The sequence below is a fragment of the Nannospalax galili genome, unplaced genomic scaffold (genome assembly GCF_000622305.1).
Source record: "Nannospalax galili isolate Female #2095 unplaced genomic scaffold, S.galili_v1.0 scaffold617, whole genome shotgun sequence".
Taxonomy (NCBI): domain Eukaryota; kingdom Metazoa; phylum Chordata; class Mammalia; order Rodentia; family Spalacidae; genus Nannospalax; species Nannospalax galili.
This window is the reverse complement of record NW_008341872.1, coordinates 3,138,846-3,162,116: the sequence shown is the minus strand read 5'-3', so window position 1 is coordinate 3,162,116 and position 23,271 is coordinate 3,138,846. Positions and strand designations below refer to the sequence as shown.

General features: G+C 39.2%; 2 protein-coding genes across 2 annotated transcripts in view; one reads left to right on the top strand and one right to left on the bottom strand.

Moving 5' to 3' along the window:
* Positions 1 to 23,271, bottom strand: part of Gfm1 (G elongation factor mitochondrial 1) — a 43,998-nt gene that overhangs the window by 7,181 nt on the left and 13,546 nt on the right. Inside the window, exons 7-14 of the mRNA XM_008837463.3 lie at positions 22,969 to 23,123; positions 21,463 to 21,547; positions 17,317 to 17,454; positions 15,418 to 15,519; positions 14,508 to 14,564; positions 12,879 to 13,016; positions 11,516 to 11,598; positions 715 to 877 (exon numbers count right to left, since the gene is read on the bottom strand). Coding sequence (XP_008835685.1) covers positions 715 to 877; positions 11,516 to 11,598; positions 12,879 to 13,016; positions 14,508 to 14,564; positions 15,418 to 15,519; positions 17,317 to 17,454; positions 21,463 to 21,547; positions 22,969 to 23,123 — 921 coding nt within the window. The remainder of the gene's footprint in view (positions 1 to 714; positions 878 to 11,515; positions 11,599 to 12,878; positions 13,017 to 14,507; positions 14,565 to 15,417; positions 15,520 to 17,316; positions 17,455 to 21,462; positions 21,548 to 22,968; positions 23,124 to 23,271) is intronic.
* Positions 5,820 to 11,264, top strand: Lxn (latexin). Its single transcript, XM_008837461.3, has 6 exons — positions 5,820 to 6,093; positions 7,559 to 7,621; positions 7,962 to 8,139; positions 8,388 to 8,524; positions 10,812 to 10,874; positions 11,150 to 11,264. Exons 1-6 carry the CDS (start codon positions 5,965 to 5,967, stop codon positions 11,246 to 11,248), a joined length of 669 nt encoding a protein of 222 aa, XP_008835683.1. The 5' UTR covers positions 5,820 to 5,964; the 3' UTR covers positions 11,249 to 11,264.

The window sequence follows — 23,271 nt, the reverse complement described above, 5'->3', positions numbered from 1 at the left end:
TTATTTTGATATATCACAGTGAAAGATTTATCGTCCTCTTTTTTTTTTTTTTTTTTTTTTTTTTAAAAAAAAAAAAAAAAAAAAAAAAAAAAGCTACCACTACTGGAACCAAAATCATAACCTGTCCATAATAATACAACAGTCTTAGTGCAAGTTACATGAAAAGCACAGCAATCACCAACCCTTTGTGAGTGTGCAAAGCACACCACAATTTTCCAAACAAATATAAGTCTCATCTGACTTCAATTTTTTGGTGTGCAGGTTTAAAGTATTTTACTCTCAGCTTATTAAAAAACTAGCTCTGAACACTCACGTACCAAGGAGCACATTAAGTGACAGCAAAAACGCTGAACTGCAGTACCAAGCACAGGCCCTTAACAGACGCTCATTCCACTGTAACAGTATACAAATAAACCCCTAAGGACCTCTGCATATTTTACTGGTTGATTAAAATCAACGCAGTCATTTCCGTTTATAATGAGAAAATATAAATATTAAGAAACAGTTTTTCCCATTGTTGTCATAGCATGTGTTATGGTTTCTGAACTTAACTCAACATTTTAAATCAGATGGAAAGTCCAACAACAGTCAGTTAAAAGAGGAATGTGGTAATTAAAACTACAGTAGGGAATGTATTCAAACAGAATGCATGATTTAATGTCAAATAATATGTTTTAAGTAAATAAAAATGCAACGGAGCTCTGTTAAAATTACCTTTTCTACAGCAGGCACAAACTGCTTTGGAACATTGGACCCAAATGTTTCATCAGAAAACTCCAACTTAGTGTAGTTCTCCGGGTCTAGGGGCTCCAGGACGCCTATGACTTTTCCATACTGGCCTGCACCACCTGACTGCTTTTTATGTGTAAAGTCAAACCTGCAAGTGATTAGGAGGGAGGAAATCAACAGAGCATTAGTAATTAGCAAAATGAAATAACTCCTGATAATTTAAATAAAAACTCACATTTCATAATTTTTTTTTTTTACTTTTTCCTTTGAATAGAATGGTCCTACTATAAAATTTTATTACAGAAGTTATTTAGAAAATATTCCTCTTCTCTGCTATTACTTGGGGGGTGAGTAATCCAGTTTTTAAATTCAGCTAACTCTGAATTTCCAAGGAAAAAAGTCAAGTAATTAAACTAGAAAGCTCGGTAGGGCTCCTGTTCTAAGAGCCTATAGCCCAGAGCTTACCCATTTCTTTTGGAACGTCTCTCTTCCATGTTACACAGTGCAGTAACAGCTACTTGAAATCAGAACTCAGGTGGCTACAGCTAAATTATTTAGACAGTTCCTACTTGATGTTATTATTTGATATTAGTAGGTCAAAGGGAGTGCCAGGTGCAGTAATGCATACCTGAAAATTGCTAATGTCAAAATGATAGTGACAAGCATGAATACGGCTTCCAAAGAATGTGACCAGACACAGGTCAATGTTTACCTCAAACCACTAGAAAAAATACTACTCTACATACACAATAAACATGAGAACACAGGCTGACAGGCTGTTACTTCATAGGAAAGTCACTTCATGAGTATATATTGTTTGCAAGTCACTTTTCCTCTAAACCTAAAACCTTAAGATGGACAAGAGCAATCACTTTCAAAAGTATCTACAGATAACTGAAGGTGGATGGACATTAATGGGTGTGTGCTCCTGCAGACAAGTCTGTAAGTGGCTTGGAAGAGGAAGATTTCCTAAAGAGCCTGACTGAACATGTCTGAGTAAACTGCCTTCTAATAAGCTTCTAATGGCCAAGTGCGTCAAGAAGGGCTGAGAAAACCATAGGAGTGAAAGCTTCATTTTCCTGGGAGGGAAAAAAGCATCCAGAGAACAAAGAGAAGGAAAACAGGGGGAAACAAGCGCTAACATCACTGCAGGATCACTGTGGAGGGACTGCCGAACTGCACCACCAGGATGCTATCAGGTACATAATGCTCTCTGAGGTACTGTAAAGCTTGTCTATAATCTAAGAACAATATAATAGCTATACAAAAACAGTCTAAGGCTGGTAAGATAGCTAGGCAAGTAAAAAGTACTTGCCGAAAAGTTTCACAACTTGAGTTTGATCCCTGGGACCATACAGTGGAAGGAGAGAACCAAATCTTGCAAGCTGTTCTTTGACCTCCACATTAGTGCCATGGCACATGCAAGTGCCCTAACACACACACACACACACACACACACACACACACACACACACACAAATAAACTATACACTTTTTAAATGAAAATAACAATTTAGATCTGTACTGTCTATATGGTAATAACTAAACCATGGCTAGTCACACTTAATTTAAATTAAATGATTTAAAAATTCAACTACTCAGGCAGGGAATGGTGATGCATGCCTTTAATCCCAGCACCTGGGACACAGAGGCAGATGGAGCTCTATGAGATCAAGGCTAGCCTGGTCTACATAGTGAGTTCCAGGCCAGCTGTGATACCTGGAGACCCAGCCTCAAAAACAAAAGAAACAAAACAAAATTTCAAATGCTCAGTTGTACAAGCCAATAGTGGCGTGAGCAGAGTGACCACTGTATCAGGCAGACAGATGCAGGACACCACAGACTGCTGAGTTCTGTGGGCAGCACTGCAATGGAGGACCAACTCACAGCCATGTAATTCCACGGTTTCAGGGACCACGTGACTTAGGAGTGAAGCCAAATAATGAAACATTCAAGTGCCAGGTGTTTGTTAAACATTTTCTAAGGGCTCTTTTGTGTTCTTCACCCAAAACCCAGGAATCAGTACTATTTTTAATCATCATTTATAGAGGAGAGAGTTGAGGGCCAGAGACACTAAGTAACTAGATTAATGTGACACTGTGCCAAAAGCACTGTCCTTAACCAAACATTTTTCTAGACAGCTAATAAGAAAAGAATACAAACTGACTAAACCCCTGAATGATGTACTCACTTCAAAGTTGCTAGTGGACAGTGCATGGAAGAAGACTAGGCAGTAATTTAGATAAAGAGGAGACTGCTTGGCAGGCGTAAGCAGACATGCTGCAGGTAAAAGACGCTCTGGCCTGGAACCACAGCACTGGCATCCAGTAAAAAGCAATTAGTCTTGTCAAAATAGTATGTCACATTAAACAGAGCTGGGAACAGAGCTGGTTTTGTGCTTTACCTTTTAATTTATACATTTGTTTTGACTTGATTTTATTTAGAGACAGGGTTTCCCTATGAAGCCCTGGCTGACCTAGAATTCTCTATGTAGATAGAATATGTGAATTGCAGAAGAGCCACAAGCCTCATTAGGGAAAGCCATAAATTCCTTCAAGTGTCTAACTGGCCCTAAATTGGCAGCCTGGCCTTGCCTCAAGCCTTATCAACTGGTCACTCCCTGGACTGAGAGAGAGAGACTGTGGAGCCCAACTGTCTCCTTTAGTACTATAGACAACTCACCCACCTGTCTGAGAAAAGAGACCCTCAAGGATGCCAAATCTGGGCACTAATTCAACTCCCCACAAAGTGCAGCTGTCTCTCACAACTTCTGTATAAACAACCCCCAGTTTGTGTAGTTGCAGAAGCTTGGTTCCCACAGTCAGCCTCTACCTCTCACTGTATCTTCTTTGAATAAAAGAGGATGTATTCCTTGCCTGTTGCAGGTCTGGCTGTTTTCTTGTCTCCTACTCCTCTATCTTTCCTTTTACTCTCCAAAACTCTAACACAGGCCAGGCTGGCCTTGAAAATTCATAGAGATCCACTTGCCTCTATCTCTTAAGTGCTGGGATTAAAGGTAAGTGCCACATGTCTAGCTGTTTTGACTCTGTACTCACACCCAAGCTACAGGCTATGGTATTTTTACTTCAACTTATGCTCATGCTGTAACAGAATTAATGGTGTAAATTACTTAATCCGAATTATTTCCTTGAAAATAATCTACACATGGGGCTGCAGAGATGGCTCAGTGGTTAAGAGCACTGGTTGTTCTTACAGAAGACCTGGGTTCGAATCCCAGCACGCACGTGGCAACTAAAAACTGTAACTCCAGTTCCAGGGGATTCGACATCCTCTTCTGTCCTTCACAGGCATTGCACAACATGGGTGTACTTATCACACATGCAGGCACAACACTCATACACATAAAATAAATATAAATTTAATGTTTTAAAAAAAGTAATCTATGCATTACTCAGGTTTGAGGATAATAAACTAATAATTAGCCTTTCATAAAAATTTTGGTAGGTAACTAAGATTTCAAAGACCCAAACATACGATTCTTGTAATTCAGCTTATTTAACATCTAAATGGGCACTTAGGTATCCTTTTTTAATGTGATAATTATAGTTTTAAGAGAACCTAAGCCACTGTGGATATTATAAATGCCTTTATGACCCAATCTTTGTTATTAGTTTTGGTCTACAGAATCTTAGATTATTCATCAGGCTCCAAAATGGCAACCCAGGAAACTCTACTATTCTGAGTAGAGTATAGCAGCTGCAGGAGCTAGCAGATTGTGAAACTTAAAATTTCATTATCTGTAGAGTGCCTTCTGAGTCATTAGGCTACACTCAGCCACTCTTTCCTGGACACTATCCAAAGAGCACTTACATTAAAAAATTCACGCACAAAATATCTAAGGCTTTGCTTCATAGATAAATGACTTATCCAAAGGAAAAGAAAATCACTTTCAATTTCTTAGAAAAAAAGCTTAAGAGGAAAACTTAATCTTTTTACCCTCTAGTTGAGTCATGGTCATTGGGTAACGTAACTAGAGAGGATGAAAATGCTATATTGCTTATTATTTCTTTAAAATCCACTTACTCATTTATAGGAAAAATTTATATAGCCTACAAGGAAAACATCATCTTAGTACAAACACATCTGTTCACTTTCTTTTTTCAAACCATAACTACAAAACAGACACACATACACCACATAATATATGTAAGTCAACCCAAAAAGCTTTCGATAATCTTTTTCCTAAAAAAAAGAAAGCCTGGAGCAGTGGTTCACGCCTGTAATCACAGCACTCAGGAGGCTGAGGCAGGAGAATCGCTGAGCTCCTCCAGACCAGGGGACAGACGCAAGGAAGGGAAAAGGACACAGAGGTTAAGAGGGAGAATATGAATGAAAATGAATCTTTGTTTTCAAGCCAACCAGCTAGAGTGAAGGTCCAGCCATGGGCCTGAGGAAAAGGAATCTTAGCTTCCTGATCTACAAGGAAGAGGCCCAAATAACAATGCCTTTAAGGGTGAAAACATAAAGGACCAAGGCTGGCGACTCCACTGTCTACTAAAAGCCTGCTCCTGCTTGAGCTTTAAAACCTGGCTTTTGTTCAAGCTACCTCAATGTCCTGCTCTTTGTAAATCTGGTTTCTAAAAATGCTTTAATCCTTAAACATGTTCAAGGTGATTAAGAAACATGGTGTTAATCAAAGCCTCATCTTTTTAAGATCAGTGAAGGCAGAGAGGTATGAAGGTACATTTTTTTTTCCACTCGCCAAATTATAATCCTCCAGCTTTATCCCAGTTTTTAGTTTCATGTGCCTGGATTTAGGCAGAACCGGAAGCCGGGATGAACAAGCCCGTCCCTGAACTCTCACAGTGGAAGGAGGGAAGGCATGAATCACAACTTGGAGCACCTTTGCACCTTGCCTAGTGCAAGGCCCAGACTGTGGAAAGGTGTGCACCAATCTGCAGGTGAAAGCCAGCCTGCCCTTCCCAGGAGGCTGAAGGCCTCGGGGGCCCCACCGGCTCCTGGGCCCCGCCCACCTACTCCCTCCCTCAGCCCGTGGGAGGCTTCCAGGCCCAGGCTCTTCCCTGGCGGGAGCCGCCCACTAAGGGCGGGGCTCAGGCTCCAAAGAAGCCCCAGCCCAGCAGCCGCTTCCTGAGAGGCAGGAGGAAGAGGGAGGGCTCAGGGAGGAAAGCGCCCAGGCTCTCCCAGCCCAAGCAGGCTGCTGGCTTCAACACACGTAGACCCCGCACCCAGGGAGCCCGAGCCCTTGCCACCAAGATGGAAATCCCACCCACTCACTACGCGGCCTCCAGGGCGGCTTCAGTGGCGGAGAACTGCATCAACTACCAGCAGGGGACCCCGCACAAGGTGTTCCTGGTGCAGACCGTCCAGCAGGCCAGCAGGGAGGTGAGTCCAGGGGCCCAGGGCACAGGCTGGGCACTCCCCCTCCGCCCGGGGGCCTGACACTCCTGTGGGATCCTCTGCCCCAAGCAGACAGACTGTCCGGAACTGCTCACTTTCCCACGAGGCAGAGCTGCCCAGGCAGACAGTGTTTAGGCTACTATTTAAGGGAGAGGGACGCTAATCGGGGTGGGCTTCTCACTCTTTGCTGTAGCGAGCCCTCCAGGAGCCATTCCAAACCATCTGGAAGCTGTTGCTGTTCTCAAGCTGCTACTCAAGCCTTGACCAACAGAAGCTCCTGGCCTCCAAACAGCTCCCTGAATTTTAAAAACAATCCTTAGACTCTGCCCCAAAGGGACAACGGGAAGCTGGCTGGATCGGAGCACAAAAACACTGGGTTGCAGCCTGCCTTACCCCCGCCCATCACTGCAGAGACTGTCCGAAATGGGCTGGCCTGGCTGCTGCAGGGGTCAGAAGCAGCGCTCTCAGTCCAGGGACACATACCAATTTCTAGAGTGTCCCTTATTATTATTTTTATCTATCTGGAACAACCTTAGCTGCCAACAGTCTTTATGAACTGACATGGAATAGACTGTTTTGAAACTGCACCAGATAACACAATTAGGTTTAAACTTCTAATTTATCTTTGCATTTAAAAGTTAAAACATCTAGGGGCTGGAGAGATGGCTCAGCAGTTAAGAATACTGGTTGTTCTTGCAGAAGACCCGGGTTCAAATCCCAGCACCCACATGACAGCTAACAACTGTCTGTGGCTCCAGTCCCAGGGGATCTGACAGCCTCTTCTGACCTCCGCTGGCATTGCATGACGCGGGTACACTTCCTACATGCAGGCAATACACGCATACACATAAAATAAAAATAAACAAAATTTTAAAAAAAGTTAAACATCTAAATGTGTCTGTTTTTTGTAGTATCATGTGGCAGACCCAGTGACACACGAGTGAAGTAGCACTTAATTAAGTCTCTATAATCATTTGGCAGTAATCTGCCTCAAAACAATTTACAGTCACTGTTCCCTCTCTGAAGGGTAGACTGAGCTTTATAAGCCTTTCCAAAGGTGCATCCTAATTGTCATTTTCAAACTAAAAGCTACTTCAGTTTTTCTTATATAGAAAATTAAAGACTTCAATTTGAAGTCTGCTGATTAAAAGTGAGTTGTGCCCATATCCTTCTGTCCTAATCCAAAATAAACTTGCCAGAGACACTGCTAAATTAGACACTACACACAGCCTTTTCAAGATGTGAGACTTGGAGAGAATGTGCCGTGTATGAGGTACACTAATATGTATGTATGAAAAATTTGAATGAGACCCCTTCTTTTTATGCTAAAACAAGATGTACAGCTTTACTGCAATTCCTCCCACCAACCACACAGGAATGGTCTCCTAACTACAAATATTTGCTTTGTTATAATATTGTCTTCTCTCCACCACATTTTTCTTAACTCTAGGATATTCCAGGAAGAGGGCATAAGTATCATCTTAAATTTTCTGTGGAAGAAATCATCCAAAAAGTAAGTGAAATGTCCTTTCTAGTTAGTAAATAAAATTTGATTCTAAATGTCCAGGGTATCCTTGCTGAAGGATTTGGTCTTGGGCTTTTACTATAGAGTTGTTGGTTTAAAAAAACAACAAAAAAACCCAAAAAACACTGACCATACAACAGTCACACTGGCCATACAACAGTCAGTATACTACTGAACTCTTAAGAAAAGTCTCTATTTCAACTCAAAAACATTACCCGTTAAAAAGTTCACACATTCAGAATAATCCAAATCCTACCTCAGAAAAAACAGTAATTAGTAATGAATGGCCATCTGTAAGTAAAGATCTTTTGTAAAATGTTTCAAACAGCAAGTTACAGTGAACTGCATGGCTGAAGTTCTTTACCCTAAAGTGGGACAAGATTCTGCACCAGAAGTCAACTTCACATTTGAAGGAGAAATTGGCAAAAATCCAGATGAAGAGGATAACACATTTTATCAAAGACTGAAGTCCATGAAAGAACCACTAGAAGCACAGAACATTCCAGGTACACACAGACAGCATGGGTAACGTTTTTTCAACCTTAAGATGGGCCTCAATTATCTATGCTCAAAATTGATGTTGGAAATATTATGACCTTTACAAAAATACTCATTTCTAATAGCCCATGGCTTAGTTTCTTCTCATTTTAGAAGAACACTCAAGCATGACTTAAGAGTTGATTTTTAATCTAAAAAGGTTACTATCATATAAATAAAATAATTACATTTGGCATATAAATGTTTCTCCTACCAGACAGTTTTGGAAATGTGTCTCCACAAATGAAGCCAATCCAACACTTAGCCTGGGTTGCCAGTGGTTATATAATGTGGCAGAATTCAACTGAAGACACGTGGTATAAAATGGCAAAAATTCAAACTGTCAAGCAAGTGGTAAGTACTCTATAAAGTATACTTTTAACAGAGTTAATATTGATTTAAAGAATTATAATTCATAATTGGATAGTGTTCCAACAGTCATTTTGCATTAAAAATAGTGAACCCTGGTAGTCTGAATGCAATGTCAGGCACAGTCAAGACTGCAGAAGATGAAGAATTAAAGAAGAGTCCAAAGCAATAGCACTGGTCCTAAAAGCCAGGGGTTTAGCTAAGAGAGCAAACCACAGGCCTCATTTGCATACAGTCTGTCTTCCTAGCAGGGTTAGTTTGCCTTCCCTGGGCACACAGTTACAGGAAGCATAACATTAGTGAGGCAAAGCCAAGGAGTTCCTGAAATATTTTCTAGTAATGAGCAGTATCTAGACTGGACTTTCACAAGTTGACAGTTCTCAACCTTTCATGTCAGGCAAGTCAGATTTAGTTATTTCTGATGCTTCATTCAGACCGTTTTCTAGAGCAAAAAGGGTTGGAGCTTTAATAGTACAGGCAGGATTTAGAATCTTGGGTACACTATATACTTGTAATGACTTACACCATTGTTAATATGCTATACAAAGGGCCTCAGCACCACTTTTATAGCAATCACAAACGAGGCTGCACTTTCATTACTGAGAAGTTAAAAATTAGGAGTTTTGTACTCAGTTTAATAGATTTCTTCATTTAGCAACCTAAATTTTGTGTTCGAATCTCTATTGTCATGCAGTACTGAAACTAACTGCATTCTTTCTCTACTGAATAGTGGTTTCACAGCTACTTAGAGACATGACATGACTGGCATTTTCCTCCTAGAGATCAGTGTGAGGAATAATTGTAGCACTGTAGTCTTTGTAAAGCTTGAAGTATTCCTGAGTCACTTTGTAGCTTGAAACCATAATTTTCTTTTAGTCATAATTTACAACCTCATGTCTTGTTACCAGCTTTATGCTTTAAGACTGACATCATGACTATTAGAAGTACCTCTTTCTAAGCCATAAATATGTAAGAATAAATTCTTTTCTTAAGAGTTTAAAAAGGGGAAAAATTCAACTAGTATCTAATGAATACCAAGAAAGAGTACCAAGAAACCACAAAAAAATAGTTTTAGTCAACTCACGAAAAGGACTTTCTGCACCCTCTTTCAGTTTGTTGGCAACAGACCACAGGGTAGCAGGAGCACCATTTCTTCATGGGCTTTTATAACAGCTCACCAGAGAGCCGCCCATACACTGACGGCAGGACAGCCATTATAGCACTCAGTGGGAGGCCCCAAACCCATTAAATACTGTAAGACTTTGAGAAACAGCAAGTCTTTTTTCTAATGCATTTCACAGATACTAACCTGGTGACATTTCTGTAAAGGTACTGAGCTCTTAACAATTGGGGCCAGGTACAGAGGCTATAAAACCATAACCATGAATTTTCAAGCTATTTGTAGCAATAAATCAGTTTGTACTTTTATAAAAAGAAGGCTCCTGCAAATCTTTGCTATGTTGTGACTTTAGAAACATTAATGAAAATCTCAACAGAGAAGTCTAAATATTGCATCAGTTTATGTATATCACGTATTTTTATTAAGAGTCAATGTGTAAGAATTCCTACAAGTAACACTGTCTTTAAAGGCACTCTTTGTTGATATATTCAAAGAAAAGATTACTTTAAGAATACTATACTGATTCTGGGGCCACATTTAAAATCACTGTTAACCATAGGCGCCCCAGGATTATGTGCCTGCCTCCCATTGGAGTCTCAGATTTGTCACAGTACACCATAGTAAACCTTAAGAAACCTCAACTTCGTGGGGCACAGCATGTTTCTGATGCTGGTTTTAAATTACACAGATACAGCAGTTCTGTGTAGCTGATGTCATGAATACCTTTTATTCTTGAAGCAACAGCGCAGAACAAAGCATAATTGCCAAATCAGATAACTACAGTCATTACAGTTTATTAGTGTCAGTTTTCTAAAAAGAATTTCTGTTATAAAATTGTGAATATCTACTATCATAGTTCACATTTAAGGGTTCTTAAACAAAAAGCGACACACAGTAATGCTTTTAAACAGCCATCACGAATTGGAAAGTAAAAACAAGCAATTTTTAGAATAATACATACAAAATAATTATTCTTTTGAAGTTGAATTTTGAAATCGTTTTTCTGCCAGGCTAAATTGAAATAAATTCTGAAGTTCAAATTCTATTTTTACCGAGAGTACTAAAATCATGTATTAACCGTTAATTTATAAAATTAAAACATCACTTTGCCATGACAGCACTTTAAACAGCAGGCTTTTGTTTTTGTCACAGCAAAGAAATGATGACTTCATCGAGTTAGACTACACCATTCTCTTTCACGACATTGCATCGCAGGTATTGTGCCACTTTCCTCTTACTTGATGCCACTTTGAAATGAAGAATACTTTCATAGCCATAGTTTGCTTTATTCGTTTTGACTTTAAGTCAAAATTCATATAAATTCAAATAGGCATCAGGTTCAAGTATATGATCTTTGTAGCAACTCAACTTGTTTGTTGCTATTTCTTATGAACATTTTAGTAGTATCTCCAACACAGTATCAGCTCAATTATTTTTTTTCTTAATTGTTTTGTGAATTTCATCATGGTATCAACTTTCTTTACCTGCAGGAGATTATTCCTTGGCAAATGCAAGTTCTCTGGCACCCACAATATGGTACAAAAGTAAAACATAATAGCCGTCTCCCAAAGGAAGTACAACGGGAATAAACGAAGACCCTAACACTGAGGTGAACTGTAAACATGCTTGTTAATGATGTGTGTGCCTGTCCTCATTGGCATCTAGCCTAATGAGCCAAACAAATCCCAAAGTGTCACTCTGTATGTCTTGACTATAGTACAGAGCTACATAGATTCCATTATAAAGAGTATCACTACAAAAAGAAAGGTCTGAATAATAGTAACAGCACAATGTATCTCTCCTAATAAAAAGCTTCAACTTCAGCCTCATAGTGTCTAATTGTATTGTGTACTTACTGGACAGGGGCAGCAATGGTCTCTCTAAAGGCAACTTTTGGCTTTCCTGTGATACAAGGACAGCCATATTCTCTTTCCATTCTCTAAAAAGAACAGGGGAGATAATGTTTTTGGAAAATCTATAAAGTAAAATGAAAATGAAACCCTAAGCATCTCAAGTACCTTAGTAGCACTCAACAAAATATAGTAGGTTGCCGAACAGTAAGTTTTAAATCACTTTAGTATCTGATAAGGATCAGATGTGATGTTTTAATACTACAAACCTTTCACAGATTTTTATGTAGAATTCTGATTTAGACTTATTAATAACACTTAACACCAAACACTCTATCTACTAAAACATTACCATTGTTCCATGTTATTACATTTTCACTGGAATAATATGTAAATCTCTTGTATGGATTTCTACCCACTGTGTCTACTTTAAGACACAATAATACAATTTCTGGCCATGCATCTTTTGTTTACATTTGACCAAATTTACATCTGACCTAGAAAGACCCTTTCTTTTATCTATATTGAAGTTACCTTTCATGTATTTTTATTTAAATTAAAAATTATTTTATTTTGAGACAGGACCTCACTATGTATGTCTAGATGGCCTGGAACTCACTATGTAGACCAGGCTAGCCTTGAACTTGCAGAGATTCACCTACCTCTGCCTTCCAAGTGCTGGGATTAAGGCATGTACTACCATGTCTGGCCCTTTATTTTTATGGGTATCTGTGTATGTGTATGACATGTATATGTGGTGCCAGAAGAGGGTAGTAGATCTTGTTGGACTGCATGGAGCTGTAATTACAGGTAGTGATAAGCTGTCCAATGTGGGTGCTAGGAACCCAACTTGGGTCCTCTGGAAGGCTTTTAGCTGCTGAGCCATCTTTCTAGCCCTCATGTACCGTCCTGAGGAAAAATGACCTAGAAAGCTAGGTACAAGAACAGGCTCTCCCTAAAGCTGGCTTTACTTGACCAGGGGGTGGATGACAGGCTTGCGACAAATTCTGAGCCTTGATTCTAGGAGTCTACAATGTTTAACAGATCGTTAAAGTAACTAATTACAAACACCACAGCAGAAACAGTGAAGTGTGCCATACCTGGTTATAAACCATAATAAGGCGTTAAAAACCACTATCAGTTTATGACCAAAAAAAGTTACTTTTTTTTTTTTCTAAACAAAGTCTCACATAGCTTAGGCTAGCCTTCAACTTGCTATGTAGCTGAGGATGAATTCCTCCTAATCTTCCTGCTTCAGCCTTCCAGTGGTGGAATTAGACAGAACAACCTCACCCAGCAGCATTACTGACTTACAACAAAACATACGGAAAGAAATGTAACTGAACTGAGCTTCTTTGTTATTCATTACCTGGGCATAGATCTCCAGGTGTAATTCTCCCATTCCAGATACAATTGTCTCCTTGCTCTCAGTGTCAAAGCGGACTTTAAAAGTGGGGTCTTCTCTTGTAAACCTGCCAATACCTTTTGAAAATTTTTCTAGATCATTCTTTAAAAGAAGAAGAAAAGTCATTATATATTTTACTAAGCATAGAAAACAGTGGTATTTCTGAAAGAACTTTATAGTGAATAAAATCATAATATGCAATTAAGAAAGATGATCCATGTCTAGTTTGGCTCACACCTTTTTTGGGAAAAATACAGCAAATACCAAGAGAGCAGGAAAGAGCTAGCTGAAGAGAATTCTCTCTCCATACCAAGACAGAAAACAAGAGCCCAAGATTTAACTCTGTCCTTTTCTAGCACAATGACCAAACTATCCATTTGCATAAAACTGCCTACTAAATGGAAAGAGGAGTCAGTGTTACATTTTAGATTATATATAACATAGCATGTTTGCCAAGAGTCTCCTGTAGATTCAGGATTACCTATCCTGTTATACCACACTGAGATGTCACTATTTCAAAACAGTCTCCTTGGATACAGTCTGGTGTACCTTTATTCTTTCATGTAATTCCACCCAGTAAGCAGGATAACAACCCCCCCACAAACCCCAATCTTATATTATTTTACTGGATTTAGGAATGAAAGGTATAAAGATACTTTTCATGTCTAACCTTGCTAGCAATCCTTAGCAAAGAACTTGAAACAAGCCATGAGCTGGCTGAGAGGTAAGATGTAAGATTTGTCCCTCCACAAAAATCTAAAAAGATATAATGGTTTCATGTTTCTGACAACCCCAAATTTCTCTTTTCTATATTGGGAAATGATCTGGAAAAAATCCCTAGGTTTCTCAAAACAGATGAAGTAGCTATCACACAGCTGTTAATAATTCTCACAGAGCTGAGTATGCTCTGTAAATGATAGTTCTCAGATGGCAAGATCAGAGTTCACTCAATACACGAATGAGCTAACTCCAATAAGCCAGGTAAACAAGGCACCTTGGTATTAAACAATTATGGCTCACAACTGAACTAATTACAATGAAGGGTAATATGAATATAAGATATTCATGCAGTTTGGCTTTGTAAAGTGTGAAATATCAATATATTAATTTAAGAAACTATGAAATTATAGTTAAAGTGAGAAAAACAGTCTTATCTTACAGGCTTTTATTATAATCAGACATTTACTTCATAACTGCAAAATCTAGAAATGTGTTATAACCCATAAAGCAATTAAACTATCCAATATCATGAAGTATTTTACAGTGGAGTTTCACTACAACCTGAGAAAAACACTTTACCTCCCCTTTTCAATGATTTAAGAAACGGTAGCCTTACCGCCAGGAACCAATGATATAATGAAGAGTTATAAACTACCGTCTACTGTTAAAATGAATGCTATTGTAGACTAATGTCTACTATTAAAATAAGTTATTAGGATTGATGGTAAATTTAAAAAGGTGATCCGAATACCAAAAGAGGAAGCAGAAACCATAAGACTGCTGCTTCCCACAAGACATCTGTACAAATCAAGACAGACAAAAGTTTGCTCAAGTTTTTACTGTGATATACTGAAGTTTAAATCAAACTCCTACCTTGTTAGAAGGCTTCATTGCTACTGAAATAACAGGTTCAGGAACATGAATTGATTCCTAAAACACATTTTTTTTTAAAGAATTCAAAAGCAGTACCATATAAATGAGGGATTAATGTACCACATTAGAACAAAACAAAGGATAAACCCTAGCCAATATCTTTAGGCTAAACAATATCTTTAGGCTAAATCCTAGTCTAAATCTTTCGGCCCAATATCTTTAGGCTTCTGTTTCCTTTATCAGAGTATATTTTGAAAGTATATTTGATTAAAGTATGAGTTATGAGAAGACTGCATTTCCTGATTCTTAGCAGGAGTGATGGGGATTCAAAGGCAGGAACTGCCTAAGTATGTTCTTCCCTCAGGATTTGTCAATGATGAAAAGAGACCTGTGTGTTCCACAGGCCCAGCTGTCGGCACTACATCTGGCTGGCTGTCTTCTTGGCACTTTGCCTTCTGAGCATGGACATGGACTTTTATCCTCAAGTCTAGTCTAAACATTACAGTCTGACCTTAGCAATTCCAGAAGATTGCTGGAGGACCACTCTGCCTACTGAATTAGTAAGTAGCACAGCACTGGGACTAACCTGAGAGTCATATAATAATCAGTGGCACCCATGGTAGGGTGGCAGATTTCAGGGTGGAAGAGCCAAAGCTACACAGACTAGGTATTTAGTGGAGATTTTTCTCCACATTAAAACTTTGGAGGCTTGTGGAATGGTTTTACTAAGAAAAGCTAGGCAAGGCAGCCTACATAGAGCACTTAGCTAGTTGATATTCAAAGAACTATAACCAACAAAAGGCCATGATGAACTTGAGGCCTGTGGCAGCTGTTTTGCTGGAGTACTAAATACATAAAAACAGACGATTGAATCTCAAGTGATAAGTAGCTCTGCAATGAAATGGCTTACCATAGAAAGGCCACTGCTATCTCTGTTTGTGAATGTGTCTCCACTAGCACAGTCAATCCCAAACAATGCACAGATATCTCCAGCATACACTTCCTCAACATCCTAAATGAAGAAAGAATGTAAGTCATACTTGTAAGTAACGGAAATCAAGGCATATATGAAGCAATTGCACAGTAAACACACTGTCCATAAACAATGCAGAAATCTTCCCCATGAATTCTACAGAGAATGACCTAATGCAACACCAACAATCAACTATGCCAAGACCTATCTTCAACAAGGCCTTTAAACATTTACACTATCTGTTTCAACAGCTTTTGCAATGCAAACCACAGGGATACTATGGCTTCTCTAAGAGATGTGAAGTGCTGATAAAACACAGAACCTCACAGTTCTAGCTATTTCCACAGAGTTAAAAAGCATGTATTACAATGTACTGCCACAGTTAAGACAATGAAATGTGTACAACAGATATACACAAGGAAAAACTGCAAAGGATGCTTGGGACATAAAAGTAGAAGAACGGAGGCTACTGTACTAAAAATACATTAATTTTTCACAGATGCAAGCAGTAAAAAAACCACAGGAAAGCAAAGAACAAAGCACTGGTGCCTCCCGGCTTCCCGGTTATTGTCCTCCCTACTCACGGTTCATCCACAACAGCTGTGCTGTGAGTGAGGCCCTGAGCCTCTGTCTTAATGACTGCACATATTTCCTTGCATCTGGCACAGGAAATGTCTGCGGCAATCACTGATCCCTCTAGCCTGCCCCCTGCTGCCTACCTCACAAAACAGCAAAGCTGCCCTCTCGCTTTATTTTATTAAACACTATGAAAATGCCATAGTTTAATTAACTATGCTTCTGTTGTACAGATCCTCTTGGATGGACGTAATTATTCCTGCTAGGAATTTCTTTTCTTGGTATTTTTTTTTCTTTTTGATAATTTTTGGCATTTTTTTTCTGTATAGTTCTTTTAACTTTTAACAAACATTTCTACTTTACATAAATAACTTTTGTTCATTTTTTTTTTAAAAAAGTTGTCCACTTTTGAGACTGCCTACTCATCTTCCAAGACACAAAAGTATGTCTTCTACACAGTTTCTATTCTTTGCTTCTCCAGGAATACAGAGCTAGACTGGAAAGGGTAGGAGTGGCCTCAAGCACTCGGGTATTCTTGCTGAGGCCTAGCTATAAGGACTCCAAAAGGCCCAGGCAGATTCAGAGCTAATTCAAGCCATAAGTCAAAGATCCACACTATATCTTAACAAGCTATAGATCTTCAGTTAGATTCTGGAATCAATATGCCCTGCAAGGAGTTTTACAACAGGCATAAAAGCTCTAATACTAAATAGGACTTCCACGGCTGCCATATTTCAGAAAGCAAATTCACTGAACCACATGGAATTACCATGTGCAATTATTACCATGTGCGAATTTACTATTCTCATTTATCTTTAAGAACCAGTTATACTATCCTAAATGCTTACAACACTCTTGGTAGCTATTGCTCCACCACTCCCCCACGTCCACCCCCCAGATAGGGTCCTGTTATGTAGCCTAGCCTGGCCTTCTGATCTTGCCTCGGCCTTGTGAATGCATGTACCTTTACAGCCAACGTGTTTGAGGAAAACTGTGTCGAGTCCCAGGGAACTCTTTTTCTGAACCTTAGCCACTGAGAAAGTATAGCTACCCTCTAGTGGCATAAACCAAGTTCTTAACATTAGTCAATTCATTTAACCTATAGCAAAGCAGATGTGAATTATAACACACCTAAATACAAAGAAAGCAAGGAAAACACTTCAATTATAAATGATTTTCTAGTGGTCTCAGGATGCCAAGAAAGCACACCCACTCCACCTGCATCAGACCGCCCTGTGCCCACCGCCATGCTATACTTGCCTCCATCATGTCAGCATGCATGCGAGCTAGTCGCTGCACTCGCACTTTCTTTCCTGTCCTCGTGTTGTATATGGTGTCACCCTTCTTTAGCTCTCCCTGATAATTGCGCACATAAGTTAACTGTCCAAAGCGACCTGCCTAGAAGTCAAGGTTGGGCATGGAAGAAAGAATAAAAAGAAATGTGAGAATTGAAACGGAAAGGAAAACTTTTCAACTACTTTCAAACATTCTTTCAGTTTCAGAAATCCATCTTATGTACATGTTTCAGTTCGCTGCCACAAACTTATATAGCACTGGCTTTGAATCCCAGTAAGAGAAATTAAATGGCTGCTGATCCATCTTTTTGGTATCACAATCAACATAATTTCTGTGCTTCTGTAAGTCACTATAATTTTTTTTCAGTGTTTACATAAGAAATTATCATTTTGCCTTCTAATATTATTTCAAAAGCTCAGTTTAATACAATATGACAAAAAATAAGGTATAATTATGAAGACAACAAAAATAGCATTAGAACATGACACACCTTAAGCCATCTTGGATAATTATGTAGAAAGCACTACAAATAAGAGTTCTATGAAGAGACCAACTATTCCATGCTGAACTATTATACGTTTATAATATATAAATTGAATACGGTTGAGATTGAGACTATATACTGTTTGTCAATTACTACCATGTTAATTTATAAACTTAATAGTACAGTAGTAAAATTCCAACAGAAAAATTTTTTAGATATTAGTTTTTGAAATTAGACTTATACACATTTATTTTTTGTGGGGGGCTTTGGGGGAGAGCTTGTATGGCACAGTGTGCACGTGGAGGTTAGGGAACAACTTTCTGGAGCTGGTTCTCTCCTTCATGTGGGTTCTACATGAGGAGTCAAACTCAGGCCATCAAGTTTGGTTGCAAGTAGTGCCTTAACTATCTGAGCCAACTCACTAGCTTCCACCGGAAAAATGTTTGTAACACATGATGATTTCAAAATTCATTCAAAGGTATATATAAAAATAGAAATTTACCTAAATCTACAGTAATGAGGCAGGGTGTGGTGGCACTTGGGAGGAAGAGGCAGGTAGATCTCTGTGATTTTGAGACCAGCCTGGTCTACATGGTAAGTACCAAGCCAGCTAGAACTATATAGTGGCCCTGTCCATTAACAAAAACCTATAGCAATGTGAAGAAAACGTTACCAATACAAAACATTAAATGATCATATTCAAAACTTTAAGAAGTACAGCTTTAAAGAACAGAATCATACCATCTATAGGATTGGATGGAACTAGGAACTGTGTTAAGAAAAATAATCCACACAGAAACATAAATACCAAATGTTTTGTCTGAAGTGTGTAATGTAGATCTAAAAACAATATACATAGGATATGACAATCTAAGGGGGATTATCTGGAAAGAGGAAAGGGACCAACTTGAAGGCAGAAGGGGTAAACAAAGGCAGAGGAGAAAAAACAGGGTAATTGGGGGTTGATATGATCTAAGTACAAGATATGCATGTATGAAAATATGGTGAAACCAATTATTTTGAACAATGAATATATGCTAATAAAAGGGGGGATTACCCCAAAAAAAAAAGGATAACCAGAACAAATAAAATACAATATAAATATCTAGGGTATAAAATACATTTGTTAGTAATGATAAAGGAAACATGAAAAAATTGAAAAGAACAGAAATGTTTACAAAATAGTAATGGGACAACTGGTTTTCTATTTGGAGGCAGCAGAATACATTAAGATCCTGCTGTACTGACCCAGGCCCAGAAAGACAAACACTGCATGTTCCCTCTCATATGCAGATTCCAACTTTGAATTTTTAGATTTGTGTTTTTAATTTGGAATGTCTGTAGAGGTCAGGAAGCTGGAAAGGGCACATGAGAGGGGTGAGGGGAAGAGGTCTAAGGTTGGAGAGGGGATAACAGAATGCGCAATACAAAAGTGTTAGGCATTAAAGATTTAAGCAGGGATGGGTAGGGGAACAGGGTGGGAAATAGGTTAACCCAAACGAAGAATGGATGAAAAGCCTTATGAAGCTGAAGAATGAATTTTTTTTAAAGTCTGAATATAAGTACCTTGCATGGATACATAATACTTCGCCCAGAAGACATGAGCTACTAAATGAAAATGTCACTGCCAAGCGTGGGGTACCTCCCTAAGAGTTATTAGTCAGGGAGGGCCCCCAGAGTCACCCAAAATAACACAGGCTATTGCCACTGATTTGGTTGCCCACTACAGTGAGTTGGCAGTTACTACAAGCACATGGAGGTCAGAGGACAACTTGGGGGAGTCTGCTCTCCTTCCATCATGTGGGTTCTGGGGTCCTAGGGATAGAACTCTGGTCATAAAGCTTGCTGACAAGTATCTTTACCTACTGAGTCATCCCTGCTGGCCCCTCAAACTGCCTTCTAAATATTTATATCCGTAGATTAGTGCTGCTCTCAACCTTAGTCAGAAAAAAACTTTGCAGTGGGCAGCAGTTAATTCAGAGACTCAGAACTGGTCAAAATGCTGAAAAATGAGTGACTACTGAGTGCTCAGCTCTGTAAGAAATCTATTGTCAACATCCCCCACCCAACACCCAAGGCTCAGGGAACAAGGCAGAAGAGGGGACAAAAAGAATGTAAGAGGCAGAGGATGGGGAGGAGAGCTAAGAATGGCTGTGTTCTGGACATGACGTGGCTGTTGCACTCATGAACTCACAACAGCGGTAATGATCTGCAAAGATCCGACAAAATCAACTAGTCAACATTCTAGCAGGCAGAGAGGGACTGATGAAGCCCCACCCTTGGTGAGGACCTACTGGCAACTTATGGCTACCAGAGGGAGTCGGTCATTTTTTTTCTTCAGGGAGGTGGCCACTAGCAGGCAGCCCCGGTGCTCACCCATGCACATGTAGGTAACACTAACAGGACTCTGCGGGTTATTATTTTTTAAAAAATAAGACAACGACGACGAGAACAAGGAAGTACTGGGAAGGCCCGGGGGAAGTGTGAGGGGAGACCTGGGTTGAAGATGATCAAGATATTACCTATGTGTATAAAATTATCAAAGAATAATTTTAAAGTAGTCTAAAAAAATCTGTACCTAGACACATAATGAAATGTCAGAAAAAAATATGCCCTTATAAACAAATTCCAGCTCAATTAACAATGAAGACGAAACCAGGAAAAGGTATAAAAAGTACACATTATATACAAAGAACAGAGCCCTCAAAAATGAATGAATGAATGGCCAAAGAAAAAGACTGTCATCATTTATTAGACTATATATGTTCACTGCTAATTGTATTTCTAAAAATCGTTTGTTGCAGAAAACTGGTATAAATAAGTAAAATACCTGGACCCTAATAATAATTTAAAAAATGAAAGATATTTAAAAAATTGCAAAGTAGGAAATACAAGGACATGGGCTGGAAAGGTGGCTCAGAAGTTGAAAGCACTGACTGCTCTTGTGGGTTTGAATCCCAGCACCCACATGGCAGCTAACTACCATCAGAATAACTCCAGTTCCAGGGGATCTGACTCCCTTCTTTCCTTTGAGGGCACTGCACAACACAGATGCACTTACTTACATGCAAGGATACCACTCATACACATAAAATAAAAAAATAAATAATAATACAAATTTAAAGTAATACAGGGACACAGAGAGAGAAAGTTCAGTGGTTAAGAGTACTTGCTGATCTCCCAGAGGAACTGAGTTCAGTTCCCAGCACTCACATTCGGCAGCTCACAATCTCCAGCTCTGTAATGCCAGCTCCATGAGATCCAAAGCCCTCTTTAGTCCTCTATAGGCACCTACACTCAAGTGCATATACCCCATACAGAGACATACACATAATTAAAAATAAATCTTAAGGGCTGGGCATGGGGGTACATTTTTTTAGTCCCAGCACTTGTGAGGCAGACAGGCAGGTATCTATGAGGCTGAGGCCAGCCATGACTACATAGTGAATTCTAGGCCAGCTGAGGTTATAGGAAGACCCTGTCTGAAACAAATAAACATACAAACAAATCTTAAACCAGCCGTGGTGGTACATGCCTTCAAACCTAGCACTTTTAGTATTGAAAGCCTAAAAGTAAAGAAAATTTCTACAGACAATAGTAGTTAAATATATCAGTTAGCAACTTACCTCCAGTTTAAAAGCCAGGCCTACAAATGGGTGAGAATTGTCTCTTCTGGAGTTCATTAAGATTTTGGTGTTCTCTTTTGAGTCACTTAAAATAGAAGAAATATAAAACTATGAGACACAATATTTAATCTTTGTGTGTGTGTGTGCATGTACCTGTGTGCATGCAGAGGCCAGAGGATAACATCAAATGTGTTGCTCTCTACTCTTGGCCTTACTCCTTTGAGGCAGGGTCTCTCACTGAATCTACAACTAAGCTGGCAGCTGGCAGGCCCAGAGAGCTCCTGTCTCCACTCCTGACAGCACTGAGGTTACAGGCCTGTGGTGACACCCAGCTTTTTACATGTCTATTAGGCACCAAACTCAGGTCTTCATCGTTAAGCAGTAAGCAAGCTTACTGAGTCTTCTCTCCAGGCCCTTAATATTTCTTTCAAACCAATTTGTTATCAAAGAGTACACTATCTGAGAAAAAGCTTCCATTTGCTAAACATTTCTGACCTTACACACAAGTAAACTTTCATTGAAAGAGTCAGTTCTAAGGTGGGGCTGGTGCACACCTTTAATCCCGGCAGAGGGAGGGAGATGGCTATGAGATGAAGGCCAGCCTGGGATGGTTTGCACAGTGAAACTCTGTCTCAAAAAACAACAAAAAATTAGTCAAATTTTAAAAAAAGCATTAAGTTCTAAGGGTTCTGTCTCTGCACAGATAAGACCAGAGTAGACTAAAAATACCCAGGAGGTTTGGTAGTGAACAGAGTTAATAATAATCACTGACCACTTTAGAAAAGGTCTCTTTTTTGTTGTTTTACATTTTATTTACTCACTTGTGGGGTGGGGGTGGGGGGGTAGAAGGGAAAGCATATGTTGAGATAAGAGGACAAACTGCAGGAGTTGGTTTGCTCCTTTGACCAAGTGGGTCCTGGGTGTTTAAATCAGGTCATGGGGTGAGGTAGCAGGTGCCCATTTTACTGGCCCGAATTTCCTTTTTTTTTTTAAAAAAAAAAGTGTTTTGCCTGCAACTCTCTAAGTACACCCACGCATGCAATGCCCACAGAGGCCAGAAAAGGGCATTGGGTTCTCCTGGAGCTACAGTTAGGGATGGTTGTTATCTGCCATGTGGGTGCCAGGAACTGAACCTGGGTCCCCTGGAAGAGCAGCTGGTGCTCTTAACCACTGAGCCATTTTTCCAATGGCAAGTTTCCTTTTTTTTTTTTTTTAAGTTAAAAAAAAATTATATATGACTGAAAATAACTGGTTCCAAGTGAGAAAAAATTTTAATTCTATAGCATTGAAAGACAGAAAAACAACTCATACTTGTAAGTCACAAATATGACATGGGAACTGGTATAGTAAATAGTTCTATATGCCAAAATTAATATCCAACTAAAAATGGTGATTTTTGTGAAGGAAAAAAAAATCATGAACATTAACAAGAAGAACCATCCTTAAACCTCTTCACAATGTGTTAAAGTATTTTTGCATACACTAAGGTTCAGTGACAATACTTACTCCTGATTGAGTACAGCATAATTCTGGACCTCAGATGGATTGGGGAGGTATTCTAAAATAGCATCTAAAAGAGGCTGAACTCCTTTGTTTTTCAAAGCACTTCCCAAAAGGACAGGAGTAAACGATCTGCTCAGGGTAGCTCTTCGGATTGCAAGCTACAAAGAGAGAGATATGAGTGATGTCAACATTGTATTTTATGTTTCAGGTAAGTTACAAACCAACAAATAAAATAAACTGATACTCCAGAGTGCTGGCTCTAGTGTAGGGATGAAAATAAGGTCCCAGTAGCCCACAGTCAAAACA